Genomic DNA, 16,851 nt, shown 5'->3' with positions numbered 1-16,851 from the left:
CTAAATAGTGGGTTAGTAAATTAGCAGAAATGGGAATGGACAGATGCTTAAAAAGATATTACGTTAAGGGTGTTACACAGTTCACAGAAATAGCATTTCTACAGATCCAACCATCTACCGTGTACACACTTATATTAAAAATGTGATATATCATTTAGAGGCTTCAAAAACAAAAAGGAAAAGGCTTATAAACATATCACTTGAGATACTGTTGTCTAAATTATCAGTTTAAGATTGGTGGATACATTTCAAAGGTCATTCTGGCTTGCAAACATGGCCAAGGACATGGTACAATTTGTACCATGTCAGGGTACAAGTAAGAGCCTGATCCAAGACCTGCTGAAATCAAGGGGAATGGGATTTTGGTAGGCTTTGGAACAGGCTCTAAAGGCACAGTTGGCAACCGTCACAGCCCTAAACAGCAATACATCTACAATAATGAATATGTCCATTTTGATGACAGAAGTTACTGGTGAGATTAGACGATGACCTCTCAAGGAACAGCTCTACAACAGAGATAAAAAAATCCTTGCTTCACTAACTTAAACAAGCAGAGACTCACTTCTGCACCATCTTATGTTTTCAGATGAGTAGCACAATAATTGATAGTCAGGTATTGTTGGTGATCAAAATCAGTAACTCATGAAACCGCATTAAACCTTTTCACAGAACATAAAGACAGACAGTATTTGTTAAAGGAATTTTGAAGAAGTGTTAATAATTGTTTCAGATAATTGAGGGTGGTAGATTCAGGAACACAATCTTTTTATGGAAAGTAACAAGAATACTGGTAATACATTTTTTAAAAGGTGTGATGTGTTACCTGCCTATATACTTGGTTGGAAACAGCCTAAAGTCTAATGGATTCTAATCAAGAACTTCCAACGAAAGTTGCTAAAATTTGTTATTTAAATGAGACAAATTCAATCTAAGAACCAGGTAAAAATTTTTATGCACATGGAAAAAAGTCAATAACCTCTTGATAATATTCAGCCTTAAGACATGGACTTCACTGCAATCCTTTATTTCTTTATTTAATTTTGTTTTGTAGCTGGCAACATATCTTCATTAGGAGGGTTTTTTTAAATCCACTTTAAAAATGTAATGAGAAAATACAAATAGAAGCGAATACAACCAGTGGCACAGCAGTAAATTCATGTAATTATAATAGTTAAATGATATTGATCAGCATGAAATGTATGCCATTGGTCTTGTCTGTGGTAATTAGGAAGCTAAACATAACAGAGAAAAAGCATAAAGCAAAGTGGTCCTATTCACAGTGGCACCAAGAGGTAAAAGTACATTTAGCCAGCTGATTTCTTGATCAGTTACAGCCAGCTAAAGTCCTTGGCAATGATACTTCTCTTCAGTTTTGAAGTAGCTTTCACAAGGACAAATGTACCACAGTAGGAGTGATGTAAATGCATAGTGCTCATAAAGCTTAGTTAAGTGAGCATATCAGATGTAGAACATGTAGACCTTAATAGCAAGGATATATAGATATTTCTATATGTATGCTCTAACCCCACACATTAAACAATGAAAACAAATTACATACACACAAATGGTTCATTACAAAAATAATAGAAAACAGAAACAGAACAAAAAATGGACACAGGTAATAACATTAAATTAAAGATATATAAATTATCCTTTTTGTATGTAGTACCTGGTTTAGTTACAGTTCATAACCCTGAAAAAATTGATTAAAATAATTTCCATAAACAGTGCTAGACACATTAAACTAATGTTGCAGGAATCCTGTAAATGTCAATAGCCTGTCTGCATACGAAAATAGATAAGACAACTTGCGCATATGAATTCAGAACATAAACATGAACGCATTCACTGTGCATAGAAATATATTTTATGCATATTCAGGGGATCACAGAGAAACTCAGACCAAGACCTTCTTGCCCATGACACACCCAAGAGAGTAATTTGTATTTGATCTACGTAGTTGACCTCAGTTTTGTGAATTTGGAGGATTTCCAGAGTCAGGACAATTTTTTTAAAATGTTTGACCAGATTCATCAGCATGGTCCAGCTGCTTTGTGTTGCTCTAATTAGTTGCTCGAGCTACAACACTCTAGAGCAGCCACAAACTGATCTGATCTGGCTGGTTAAGCCAAGTTTATGGCTGCTTTTCATCACCGTAAAAAGCAACCAGAGGCCCTACTGGTGAATCTAGCCCAGTATTTTTAAGGTATGTTAAAATTTTGAATGAATTAATTTTGAAAGATTTCTTTGAAAAGCAGGGTTATGTTATACTGTTGCATTTTTAGCTATATATTTGTGGCTAAGTGAAACAAAAAAGTTAATTATTTATCACGATGTATACATAAAATTGGATCTTACACTCAACAAAATTTTGAGTCCAGAAGCCCTGTTACAGAATCAAACGCTTAGTCAACAGTTAACTAGCACAGAAGGAATTGTCAATTTTCTGTCCATATGGCTTTTCTTTTCTGAATGTGTTCCATTGACCGAAAACATTTAATTTAAGAGCAGGAGAAGAAAAGTTTTTTTTTTTTTAAACTGTCCAAGTCTACAATCAACCTCGTTCTAGGAGACAAGTGAGGCATTATTATGGCTTAGTTGAATAGGCTGATGGTATACTTTTGAAAAGCAGGCTAACTGCAAAATTAGTACCTGAGCTAAAAACTTTCATCAATAGCCTTGGATCACCTTGTTTTTTTTTTTTTTTAAGAAATTACGCTTTCTTAGCTGTATAGGTTTCTAACTGTCCTGCTGTCCCAAAAGAAAGAGATATTAGAAGAAATCAAGGTTTAGGAATTTACGGGATACTTATGGTATGGGAGTTTATAAAGTTAGGAACAGTTTTGTGGATTTGGTTCTTAAATGCAAAGCAAAGCTGAAGTGCTTATTAGCCGCTAAAATTAGAAGTTGTAACCTGTATAACTCCAAAGCTTGAAGATTAATAGCATCAGAAAAAAGAAGATAGAAACCAAACAGATAAAAAAAATCCACAACTTTTTCTTTTCTTTCAAGGGTGTACGTTACACTGACTATAATTAGGGCTGTCAAATAATCACAGTTAACTTAAGCGATTAACTCAAAACAAATTAACTCGATTTAAAAAATTAATAGTGATTAATTGCAGTTTTAATCGCACTGTTAAACAATAATAGAATATCAATTTAAATTTATTATAAATATTTTTGGATGTTTTTCTACTTTTTCAAATATATTGATTTAAATTACAACACAGAATACAAAGAGTACAGTGCTCACATTATATTATTTTTATTAAAAATATGTGCACAGTAAAAAAAACAATAAATAATTAAATAATTCACCTCATGCAAATACCGTAGTGCAATCTCTTTATCGTTAAAGTGCAACTTACAAATGTAGATTTTTTTTTGTTACATAACTGCACTCAAAACCAAAACACTTTTGTAGCTGGCGTTGCAAGGTATTTACATGCCAGATATGCTAATCATTCATATACCCCTTCATGCTTCGGCCACTATTCCAGAGGACATGCTTCCATGCTGATGATATGCGTTAAAAAAAGAATGCGTTACTTAAATATGTGACTGAACTCCTTGGGGGAGAATTGTATGTCTCCTGCTCTGTGGTTTTACCCACATTCTGCCATATATTTGTTGTTATGGCAGTTTCAGATGACCACCATGCATATATTGTTCAATTTAAGAACACTTTCATTGCAGATCTGACAAAATGCAAAGAAGGTACTAATATGAGATTTCTCAAGATAGCTACAGCACTCAACCCAAGGTTTAAGAATCTGAAGTGCCTTCCAAAATCTGAGAGGGACAAGGTGTGGAACATGCTGTCAGAAGTACTGAAAGAGCAACACTCTGATTCGGAAACTACAGAACCCAAACCACCAAAAAAAGATGATACCTGACTCAGTTGATGAAAATTAATGTGCATCAGTCCGGACTGCTTTGGATCATTATCAAGCAGAACCCATCATCAACTTGGAAGCATGTCCAGTGGTGGTCGAAGCATGAAGGCGAATATGAATGTTTAGCATATCTGGCACATAAATACCTTGCAACGCCGGCTACAAGAGTGCCATGCAAACACCTGTTCTCACTTTCAGGTAACATTGTGAACAAGCGGGCAGCATTATCTCCCATAAATGTAAACAAACTTGTTTGTCTGAGCGATAGGCTGAATAAGAAGCAGGATTGAGTGGACTTGTAGGCTCAAGTTTCACATGGTTTTATTTTTGAGTGCAGTTATGGAAAAAAATAATTCTACATTTGTAAGTTTCACTTTCACGATAAAGAGATTGCTCTACAGTACTTCTATGAGGTGAACTGAAAAATACTATTTCTTTTGTTTATCATTTTTATAGTGCAAATATTTATAATAAAAAATATATAAAGTGAGCACTGTACATGTTGTATTCAGTGTTATAATTGAATCAATACATTTGAAAATGTAGAAAATATCAAAAATATTTAAATATATGGTATTCTATTATTGTTTAACAGTGCAATTAAAACTGTGATTAATTTTTTAATCTCAAGATTAATCATGATTAATTTTTTTAATCATTTGACAGCCCTAGCTATAATTATTTACTCCTGGGGAAATTTTGTGCCACTTCATGCATGCAGAAAACATGTCTCCCCCGCAAATTCTTTGCTTCCCGGCACAAAGTAATGGGGAAGCAAAGGGAAGCCGTGCTGGGGGTGTGGGGGGGGTGTCATAGATGCCCATGGGCATAGTTTGAGGGGGCATTGCCCCCTGCCAACCAGAGGTGAAGCGTGGAGGGGCACATGGGGTCACATGCCACTGCCCCCTGCATTTCAGTGAGCACAGAGCTGCCTGGCTGCAGGAGGGTGCCTATTATCTGTACAACAGTGAGTGCCCATGCTAGGCAGGGCAAGGGTGGAGGGAGAAATGGGGACAGGGTGGTGAGAGGAAGAGGCAGTGGGAATGGAAGGGGGTGAGACAGGGCAGGGGAAGTGGATGTGGGAGTGAGAGGAGGGAGATAAGACAGAGGGGAGAGGAAGGAGGAGGGGATAGAGGCAGGGGCAGTGGGGAAGGGGGATGGAATGGGAAAGGGAAGGAGATAGGGGAATTGGGGGGTGCAGTGGGAATCCATCATGCAGCGTCCCCTTGGCAGCAGTTGCAGCTGGGGCTCCCCTGTTAAGCAGGCCTATCAAATCCCCAGGCATCCTGCATCTGGACCACCCTGAAGAGCCCCGCATGCCAAGCCCCATCCTCCCAAACCCAGACCCCCCGATGAGCCCTATCCCTACCCCAGGCTCCCCTGATGAGCCCCAACCACCTTCACCTGGACCCCCCTGCAGAGTCCCATTGCCGCAGTACCCGGAACCGCCCAACAAACCCCTGTGCATCCAGATCCCCCACTGAGCTGCCTGCACCCAGATTTTTCCACACAGAACCCTCTTACCCCACATCTGGATCCCCCCCAGACTAAGCCCTCCACACTTAGATCCTGCTGGGCTGAGGCTGTCTGCCAACACCGGGTGTACCTGGCGCAGAGGGAGGGGCAGGGCCTGGGGTGCTTCTGGGGCAGTCCCAGCCCTTGCGTTATGTCAGGATCGGGTGCAGCCTCACTGCTGAATTCCTGTCCTGGGAGATGCTGCAGAGTGATCTCCCACCTCCATGCAGCCAACGGCCTGTGCTCCCCACTGCCATGCTGGAGCCTCTGCATTTAGTTATTGACAAATAAAATTTGAAGAATTTTAAAATATTGTGTGCAGAATTTTTACTTTTTTATTTTTTGGTGCAGAATTCCCTCAGGAGTAATAATTGTCCCATAAGGATTACTCTACTGGTTGAGTTTTTTTCCACCAAATGCATCCGATGAAGTGAGCTGTAGCTCACGAAAGCTTATGCTCTAATAAATTTGTTAGTCTCTAAGGTGCCACGGGTACTCCTTTTCTTTCTACTGGTTGAGGATTGGCCAGAAGGATGAACTATAGCCCCACCCCTTATAGACACTTTTGTAACCTCTCCCCACCATCAGGTGACCCCGGTGCAGAAGGGAAGGGAATAGGTGGTGTAGAGACAGATTTATGTGCTGTGGGGGGTTCCCATACACCAAGGGAATCCACTGGCTGCCACTTTCCAGCAGCCTGAGCAGTGCAAACAGGCTGGAACAGAAACCAAGGATCTGGCCCCATGTGTTAAATACACACGTATAACATTTTCATTATAATTAAACACACACACACAGACACACACACACTTATTAACAAAGAGATAAGGTGAAATATAAATAAAAAAAACAGAATAAAAATTGTATAAAATACTTTGGAGAAAAATTATTAAATTAAATATTCAGTAGTTACGCAGTGGTGCTACAGGAAACAATTCTTTAAAACAACAACAACATCATCATCATCATCATCAAACTGGAAATGAAAAAAATAAAGGCCACATGAATTTTTCATTACTTGTGAGCTGATCTAGCATGTTACTAAGCACCTCCTGACAGATGCTCAGTGCCCTCCATGTCCCCTGATGCTAATGAGATTTGAACATGCTGAGCCCCTTGAAGACACTGAGTACCTTGGAAGATTGAACCTCTTTGTGATTTAAAACCCTTTAAACTGGTTTTTATTTAAACAAAAAACCCTTTCCAGGTCACTATGGTATTCTTTATGCAAAGGCTGTATAGTAATTAATAAATTAATTAGTCATTAATAGTAATGAAATCTAAAACCTACAGAGCCAAATCCTCAGCTTGGGTAAATGAGCATAGCTCCAATGGAACTACACTGATTTACATAAGCTGGGGATCTGGCCTCAGCTGGTCTCTGAATTTCAGAGAGCAATGTCATTTCTACAGGATTTGTTTTGTGTTTGTTTTTCAAACCGATTATATAGATTTCTATAGCACAAACATAATTATCCATTACATTCTAAAGTACTTTTCCATTAGAAAAAAATGGTGGTTTCTCCTCTTGACAAATCTGAAACACTTCAACACGTATTCCTGTATGGTATTTTTACATATTTAAAGTCTACTGTTGGTAAATATAAATATAACGATGCACAAATGTGAAACCTGCAATAGTTTGATTCAGTAGCATGCAAAAGAAGGACAGAGATCTGTATGTACCAAAAAATATTGTGAGTGACCTCTTAAAAGCAGTAAGGTTGAACATCAAAGAGTAATACAGAGCAATTTAGTACCCACTACTGTATGGTGGGTCAAACATTTTATGGAGAATAAATTGCAGGCATTTGTTTTTCTACAGCATGCTCAAAAGCCTCCCATGAAACCATTATCTAAAGCTTTTTTCTCCAACTCCAAGAATCAAAATGGAGTGAAATGTATCATTTTAAACTCAAATTGCTACAAATAACAAAGAAGTTTTATGTCAAAATAACAGATGTGACAAAGAAAAAGAGCTGAGGACCAACCTTGGACCTTTTCCCCTTCCCTTCATTGACAAAGTCAAAAAAGGACAACAGAAACATGGCCTCTGTCAAATTTGCAGTAATGGAATATTAAAAACCATCTCATCACATCATCTACAGGGTCTGTGCATGAAAATTAGAGAGGAAGGAGTTCAGATACAATTGAAATTAAAAGGTCATTGGTGATACAATATTGCATACTATGATGCTGTCCAATTCAGCATCAAGTTCATTACTGAGACTCCTTTAGAAGGAATCAAAGATGTTATGGGGCCTTTTGCTTCCTTTTTGCTCTAATTTTCTCATGTAAATAGGAAAAGAGATCCCAGTATAGTGTGCAGCAAGACCACAGTACAGCTAAACACATATTACTCTGAGGAAGTCAAACAAGATGCTTTGTAAGTGAACTGATGGGTGTTTATCAACAATTGTGATTAGAAACCTTTAGTACAATAAAGGAGCCCAGGTGGATCATACTGCAATAATCTGAAATCAGAATGGTCTATACATGTTGATTTAGTTGCACATAGTCAACTGGGATCAAGAAGGAATCAAGAATTACTTCCTGAGAGTTCTTTAACTCAGCAATTCTTTATTGGTGTGGAGTGGATCCACTCAGTCATCTTCACCACGAGAGCCCCTTATTGCAGATACCAACCCAACTTCTCTACCAAAAGGCCAGTAGTGCCAGCACTTCCCTAAAAGTAGGGAGCAGTGTCCAGGAATGTGGCATGGCTAAGGTAACCAGGGGATGTGCCAAGCAGGAGATCTAAAAGAAGGGCAGCATCAAGGAACAAATGAACAACACAGATGGGAATGTAAAAACGGGTGCACAGGAAGCTGATCACAGATAGGGAGGCATAACTGATATCTTTCCACACCAAGTTCACTTATTTTAGTCCTTAGTCTTCATTATTAAATACATCTCTAATTCCAACACACTGGAGATTAAAGAATGACTAGAGAAGTCATATGATGAAATTGTCTTATGAAGGAAATACTGATTTTAAATATCCATAACTTAAAAAAATTATGGAACCAATAGTGTTTTTCTTTCCTGACTGAGAACATTAAAACAATACAAGTTTGAAGTTCCTACCTTTAGCCATTTTTTTCCCACTCTTGCATAACTTGAAGATACCTGGACCAATTTTTCTCAAACTTCAGTGAAAAATCCATCTCAGAACTCAGAGCAAGTATGGATGACTTCAGCCCAAGGGCCATATGTTTGAGGAAGTGATGGGGTTATGGAGGGGTTAGAGTGGGAGGCACATTTCAACCTTACCTTCGTGTTCACTACCTGTGAGCACTATAATAAGTAGAAGGACGTTCATTTATAAGATTAAATATGGTGGGTTTAAACTGTAGATGAAGAGAACAAACCATATCAACATGGACACTTGTTAAAAAAAATAGTGAACTTGATGGGCAAAAAAGTGACTGCCAGACAGTCTTACTGGGCCAGAAGGCTCATTTCTTTGAAGTGGAGATTCAAAGAAGAAATGTATAAAATGCTAAAGGAGTAGAAGTGGGAGCAACGGGTTATGGAGTCTTCTTGGGACTATGTCATAGGAGTTGGGTAAGAAGAGCACAGGAAAAGTTTGCTGAAGAAAGGTTGCAAACTTCTTTGGGGTGGTTGTGGATGTTTTAATTAATTCTGTGTCATCATTCTTGAATTCTATTGCTAATTCTACTTATGATTGCTCATTTAAATGAAAATGGCTGCTAGAATCTTTGTATTTCATCCTGTTGTGTAGATTGGGTTTGGATGCTGTTGCTATCTGACAGTCCACATGATGAAGAGGGATTGTTATTTGTTGAGCACCAAATGTTATGCCCAACCCAGTACAATGCATGGAGAAATACCCAGTTCCTGACACAAAGAGCTTATAAAATTCCCGTAAAAATGGACAATGGACTAAGGTGTTTATGCTTTCTGCTTTGTGGAACAAGAAAATACAACTAAGCCTGCTGCAATAGGAACAAGGTTAGTCAATTTCCCACTGTCATTCACAATTCCTATTCTAAAATAGGCCCAGGGTAATTTTAAAACCTGAAGCTGATATAAAGCTTTGATGACCATACTCAACTGTAAACTAAAATGAGAAAATGGAAAGTAAAACGAGGAAGGAAAAAACTATCTGCCTTCATCACGATTAACTGCTCAGTAGCACATTCATTTGAACAAACCACTATAATAGGTTTACTTGAGATGTAGGCCGTATGAAAGCATAAAAGGCCAATAAACACCACCCACAAAACCATTTTAGGGGTATTTTACCTTGAGAAGGAAAAGGAATACATTTATATATAACACTGTCTTAAGAACCTAATAGTCTTTGAGGATATGCTGGTGCACCTACAGTGCACTATTTAATTATAAGAATTTATTATCAATGGAACACTTCTGCTTTTCAAGTACCAGCAAGTTATTTGGCCTCTGCTATACAGAAGGTCAGATGAGATTATTGTAATGGCTCCTTCTGGCCTTAAAAATCTATGAATCTTGTAAATTCTACATTAACAAAAGAAAGAAACTCCTTTACTTATGCAATTGGGAGTTCTGGTTATGCAAATAATGCAAGATCAGTTTCTTTAGGGGAGTGTAAGTGGCCCCCAGAAATAGTGATCATGACCCCATTCTAAGAGGAGGAAGAAACAACAGATACCATCAGTGTTTAATTAAGATTCCTGTCTAGAGGATAATTATAGACACACATGATCTCCTCTTTCTTGGCACACTACCCTTTCCTCCAAATTATGAAAAATATTGACACAACTGCTCCCATATGCTCCTATTGAAATAATCAGTCCTAACAGGTAAGGACTGATGGTTTATTCTAAGTAACCCCCTATGGTGCTGCTAGAGCAATGCAACGGGAATATTTGAAAGGAATTCCTGATGATAGACAGATATGATTTGCTGTGCCAGGTTGTCATTTCTTAGCTGCTGCCTTCATCAGTCAGCCACTCGATTTTTTGACGGTAGAATCCTATGGCTGTCTGCTTTGTTCAGGCTTCCTACAGTTCTGCTTCTGGTATATATGAGCCGGTGTCACTTGAATCACACTACTTTAAGCTTGCTGTGGTATTGCTTTCACTAAGGGAGAGATAGCCTATTCTGATATATTATGCCATTTTCTTATAGCAGGTATTTTATTTATTTCAGAGGATGCCACCAGTCTGGTTTTTACCTCTTACATTTTCTGTTTGGGCTTCTTCTGCCTGGCAAGCTTCAAAGCAAACAGTTAAATATATCTATTGACAATCAAAAGTATTGATGTAAACAGGCTAAAAGCACTGCTCAGTCACAGACCCCTTACTGCTTTCTGATTTCTAAGGAAAAAATAGCAATGATTAGTTTGCCCACCACGAAGAGAAAGATGGCATGACCTTAAGAACCAGGAAAGCTTCCTGGCAAGATGGACCCCATGAATCAATTGACATAAAATAAATCTTTTGTGAGCTTAATATTACCTTTAAAAAACTCCATCAAGTAGCCAAGCACAAGCAGGACACAGATACTACTGTTGGCCGTTGCCTATTTCCAGCCATTATATGTTCTAGTGAGTGATTTTGAACTCCTAATTCCTTTCTCACTTTCATTTTGTATTTTCATCACTGGCTAAGAAAAGAGGCACTGGACCAAATTCAGCCCTGGTGTAACTGGGTGCAACTCCTGTGGATGCCAATGGGAGTTGTGTCCACTTACACAATAGATTAACTTGTCCCACACCATCTAGAACCAGTTTTTGTACATGTGGGAGCTGATGTTCTGCCAGCAGTTGCAACAGATTACATAGGAGAGGACATTTTGATTTTAAAGTTGACAGAAGGTGCCCAAATTACATCGTGTGTGCAGTTTTGGGGTCCCCTATTCTGCTAATCACTTTGCACCACATGCACCCAAGGAAAAAATGTTTACCTGGTATGGCCATGGTTAACCTTTTTTCCTTGCTGAGACGGTACTCATGGATGAGTTCACTCATGGAAGGGGGGCCCCTCAGAAGAAATGATTCTTTGGAGGTGGGATCAAAGGGGGCTCTTAATATATTCTGTAGGTAGGTCCCTGAAGTCCTGGGATGGCTCTGATCACAAGGGGAAGGTGAGAATAGTCTTGCAGGAGATCCAAGAAAAATACATATGGAAACAAAAGAGTTTTACTTTAATTATCTTTAAATGCCTCATGAATGACAACAGCATGCTAATTTGTTTAACAGGTAAAACCAGCTAGTGTTGCCACCTCCTATCATTTCCACAACACGGCATGTTGCCTGTATCGGAAATTCTTTTTCATAGTTGAGGAGGAGATGAGGTTTATTTATTTACTTTCCACCCTCCTTCCCACCCCCTGATCATTATATTCTGCATTTAGTGGGCTCCCTGAACGTTTTCTTATCCTTTACATTGTGACCAGAAAGTACAGGGAAAGGGTATGAACACCCAGGACACTTCACTAACGGAGTCCTTTTCAGTGTCAGAACCATTGACAATTCCACAACCACACAGCTTTGGCATGACAGTCAGAAGACAACATGAGAATTCACTGCTTGAACAACCAGAACATCTGCTTTAGGTTATAAACAGCAGTCATTCCCTTTGAATATGCAGAAAAGTTCATCCAAGTGAACACATCCATATCTTTCTCCCACTCACGAGGAGACAGAGGCAAGTGGTTCCCAAACTTGTTCCGCCGCTTGGGCAGAAAAGCCCCTGGCAGGCAGGGCCGGTTTGTTTACCTGCCGCGTCCGCAGGTTCGGCTGATCGCGGCTCCCAGTGGCCGCGGTTCGCTGCTCCAGGCCAATGGGAGCTGCTGGAAGCGGCAGCCAGTATGTCCCTCGGCCCGCGCTGCTTCTAGCAGCTCCCATTGGCCTGGAGCAGCGAACCGCGGCCACTGGGAGCCACGATCGGCCAAACCTGTGGATGCGGCAGGTAAACAAACCGGCCCGGCCCTCCAGGGGCTTTCCCTGCACAAGTGGCAGAACACGTTTGGAATCCTTGCACTATAGCATATCAGAAAGATTTTGTTTGTTTGGTTTGAAAAAAGCATTGACATGCTCACAGAGCATAGGTTTTTAAAAAATTCTGGAGATTATTTTGCTGTATGCAAAACCTTAACTCATTTTAAAAGGACATACAAGGTGCACTGAAACACTGACAGAATATAGTCTACAACTACAGTAAAAAGGAGGAGATAACATTATGGGTAGATGGAATCAAAAACACACTTAGCCAGGCTTTGAGTTTTGATCAGCCACTATTTTTATCCTCCCCTCTCCCTTCTCCCCAACCAAAATAATAATAATAATAATAAATAATAATCTATTTACAATTAAGATAATGACTTTAACTAAAGTCTGGCCACTGCACTGTACTATAAAGATCACTGCATGCATACCTTTTCCTCTGAGTGCCACTGCTGACCAGTAAGTTTGGTTGCTGTGGGCCCTGACTATGCAGGAGGAAAGTGTCTACGGTTGGCACGGTGGCTGATGCTTCCTCACTTACTTTAGAGCGGCTGTCCTTGCTCTTTCCAAGCTTGCCTTTGCTGCGTCGGGACTGCTCGTGATCGAACTCTAAATCCTCCAGTCGCTGGGTGAGGGCAAGTTTTTGCTGGATAGCCATCCGCAATAGAGAGTTTAAGGTCTTCTTCTCATCCTCTGCAGCTGCCAACTGCCTTTGCATCTCGTCCAGCTGTGTGACGTACTCATCACACCTGGAGAAACAAATGGAATAGAAGCCTAGTGAAGTAATCTAAGAACCAAACAGAGCAAAGCAGAGATGGGCCTGAACCAACACCCCAAATCTAAACCATAGACCACAATTTGTATCAAGTTCACGGCTCAAACTCATTTCTAGGCCTAATGTCAACCTTGCCCACCCACTACTCTGAGATTCAGATCTGGATTTCAAACTCTCAAGTTCAACAGGAGAATTTGGATCCAGAGTACTGGTGCAGCCCATGAAAACTTTTCAGATTTCAGATCCAGCTTATGAGTTCAGTTCTAGGGTTTTGGTTTAGGACCATCCCTAATTTTGAGCACAATTGTTATGTGGGCAAATTAAACTGATAATTTACATAACATGAAAGGGGTCATAAATAATAAATTCTATCTAAAGCAAAGTATTACACAAAACAATATGACAAGAGCAGGAATATCTTCATTCAATACCCAATATTGCATAGATTGTGTGATGAGATGCTATCAATTATTAGCCAGTGCTAATTGTTCAAAAGGTATACGCCACTTTTAGGGATCAGGACGTTGTTCGGTGTTTAGGCCCATTCAGTCCTTGACCAGACTTCCAATAAGGGAGCCAGTGAGGCAAATTGTAGTGAGTAGGGTTTTTTGATGTGGACACTTGCTCGTTTTACACAAAAGCTGAAGGTGGTAACTTTCAGACCCTCTAGCTCACACCCTTAGCAGAATTTGAAATGGTGAACTGTAAATAAAAGCTTTGTTTCCCATTACCATTCTCCTGATCCACCTACTTCTCCCATCACTTCAGTGTTGGAGCTAAAGAATAATTTGCATCTGATTGTACCCCTTATCTATCCCTTACTTATTTTACATCTAAGTTTTAGTCTTACAACAACCTGACATTCTCTCACTATTCTAATTGTATACTATTTACATCGGAATGGTTGAATCATGAAACTGTACAGAAATGTCAAAGAAATCAATCACTCAACAGTTTGAGTTTCTACCCCACAGTTCTCCTGGTCACACTCATTTGGGGACTTTGACCCATGTTGCATCTCATATTTAGTCTTTGGCAGGTTTTGAGGTCTGACTATATCGCCCAGGTGATATAGTTAATGTTTATAAAATGCTTTGAAAATTAAAAATGAGTCTGACTTAATAGTGGGCCAAGACATTATGTCATGGCATTAGTCAGTTGCTGGAGTGAAACAGCTTTAATTCTATTAAATGAAGAGCCTCTTTTCCAGTCAGAACTCTTACTAGATGCAGTCCAATTGTCCTGCTCTATGGATAACTAGAATGGTATAGTATCACTCATTTTCAGTAGCATCAATGCTTCCTACATGCTTTTTAAAAAAAAATACTAAAATATGCACCCACTATGTTAGAAATTTCATTACAAAAATTGTTTGAATTCACCACAAAATAAAAAAAGATTTAAATAATAAAATCCTACCATTTCTGTCCTAAGGACAAAATCCTATTTAAGTGTCACCTATAGTAACTCTGCTGAAGTGTATGGAGTTACTATGGATTTACAACAGTGTAACAGAGACGAATTTAGCCCTAATAGCACTATCAACAGGAAATAAACACCCAGTCCACCATTTTATTTTCTCTCTCAAAATGTCTGACTCACAATAAACCTCTGAATTCTCGCTAACTGAACGATGAAACCATTTAGTCTATGAATTGTATCCTTCAGTTAGAAAGCAGGAACACTGTGTTTGGAAAATTCTTACTCAATCTATATATACATTGTGTTCTTCTTTCAAGTGATTTTAGCAATTTTAATTGCAAACAAAATCACTGTAAGCCAGCCACAGCTTCAGTATATATCTGCTTTCTACAGAGCTTTAACAAGCAGGACTGCATTTGATTGTTAAAGCTATGGGGAAAAACAGATTTTGCCGCAATGTTGGCTGGCTTACAGTCATCTCTGACACCTCTCACTGACAGAAGCTGTTTGATGTTTATGGATGTTTCAATAAATCTATTTGACAGGGTCACGAGAATGATGTCAGCATCCTGGAAATTAAATCAATTTGAAATACAAATGGCTGTAAAACCCACAATATCTCAGATTTAAATTCTTACTCACTGGGATCCGACAGATCTTGTATCTCCCTTCTCCAGTTTTCCTCTTCAGTTTACCCAAGAAGAGATAAAGAAACTTTGACTTCTAACTACATCCCCATTGGGAAATTTACAAAAAAAATGTAACTACTAGATTCAACACCACAAACACTTGCAGGATAACACTCACAACAGAACTGAATGCTTTGCTTTCATATGCCAATGATGCAGTTTCCTTGTTGGGTTAAAATTAGTTGACCTTAGACCTCAGAGAATACATGCTCTGCAACTGCACAACTGTCCTGTAAAACAGTGTAACTTTGCAGTTATTATTTAAACATAAGGTTTAATGAAGATGTAGGTTATTAAAACCTATTTAGACAAACACACTTCTCACTGCCATATAGGAAATCATCATAAATTGGCTTTAGAAGTTTGGACGTACAAGGAGGTTTTTTTAGTGGTTGTTTGTGACCTCACATGAATATCACCGATGACCTAATAAAAGCAGTTTTCTGACTGTTATCCTTAATTTTCTATACATCATAAACTTATTTTCATAACAGCAATTCTTGACAATTCATTGCAGGGCAATTAAAGTCACTTGAACTACACCACTACTCAAAGCATGCTATAATCTCTCAGAAACGTACAGCCCATTGTTTCTATGTTTTGTTGAGAACCAGTGTTCTAAAGTTTAAGCACTTCAACAAAACAGTCAAATCAAAGACTCTGATTGACTTTTGAGGCTGCTGCATCAAAGTGCTATAAGTCTCCTTGAAGTCCACAGTGGTGGAAGCTATTCCCGTTTACAGAAGGTAACTATCTGTTGTAGCCATGGTACTTTCCCTCTGATGTTAAATATTCCATACAACATACAGTCATGGGATAAAAAGATAAACATTTCTGATTAAAGAAATAATAATCATATGCATATCTATAGGGCCTTTCACACAAAGTCTCCAAATATTTTACCCACATTAATTAAGCCTCGCAACATATTGTGGCAGAAAGAAGTTAAGCACTAACATGATGTTAGGCACAGTCCTGAACTTGGAGTGGTGGTTATGCGGAGCTCCAAGAGGCATTGTGGCTCAGAGTGGGGGTTTTAAATACACTTCAGTGATTTAGAAGCACAAATTCTAATACCTTTCAGTGGGACTTGTGCTCCATCCTCAGAGTCACAATTTTCTCCTTAGTTACCCTTCTTCTGGCATGGAAGTAAGCAGATATTGGCCTATACCACCAGTCAGTTACCATCACCACCCCCCAGTCCCAACACAGGCTCAGCTGTGATGGCCAGCAAGAAGGTGGGGTGGGAGCCAAGACTTCTTCTCCCTTCCTTCAGCACTAGACTGCTTTTTCTCACCTCCTCTAACCGTATCGTCTGCTGTGGCATGTGGAAATTAAGATTGTTTTTTAAAAGGCTTCAGTCTATTACTATGCTCTCTCCATGTGTGTTACTCTGTCTGTCACACTGTTTCACAGGAATGATGCTCAAACCCTCTGCCACTCACTCAGAAGGAATAGAGAGGGCTGGTGTCTCGTATCAGGTCTAGGGATACAGGAAGGAGCAGCGGATTGAGTGGGTGGGTTAGGGATCAGATCGGGGGCTCAGGTGGGCAGTAGCAGTTGGCAGTGGATTAAATCAGCTTCTGCTCGTCCAGGC

The 16,851-nt window shown here is 39.2% G+C and overlaps 1 protein-coding gene across 8 annotated transcripts in view; it reads right to left on the bottom strand.

Moving 5' to 3' along the window:
• Positions 1 to 16,851, bottom strand: part of BICD1 (BICD cargo adaptor 1) — a 256,112-nt gene that overhangs the window by 31,560 nt on the left and 207,701 nt on the right. For 3 of the 8 annotated variants that reach the window (XM_038376959.2, XM_038376988.2, XM_043518364.1), the window contains exon 7: positions 12,910 to 13,117. In XM_038376959.2, the coding sequence (XP_038232887.1) occupies positions 12,910 to 13,117 (208 nt within the window). Of the gene's footprint in view, positions 1 to 11,326; positions 11,518 to 12,799; positions 13,118 to 16,851 lie in introns of those variants that run through there. The other 5 variants (XM_038376917.2, XM_038376924.2, XM_043518356.1 and 2 more) reach the window with 3 other exon arrangements.

Source organism: Dermochelys coriacea, chromosome 1 (assembly GCF_009764565.3).
Source record: "Dermochelys coriacea isolate rDerCor1 chromosome 1, rDerCor1.pri.v4, whole genome shotgun sequence".
Taxonomy (NCBI): domain Eukaryota; kingdom Metazoa; phylum Chordata; order Testudines; family Dermochelyidae; genus Dermochelys; species Dermochelys coriacea.
The sequence above is the reverse complement of the archived record's forward strand: the minus strand, read 5'-3'. Positions and strand labels throughout refer to the sequence as shown.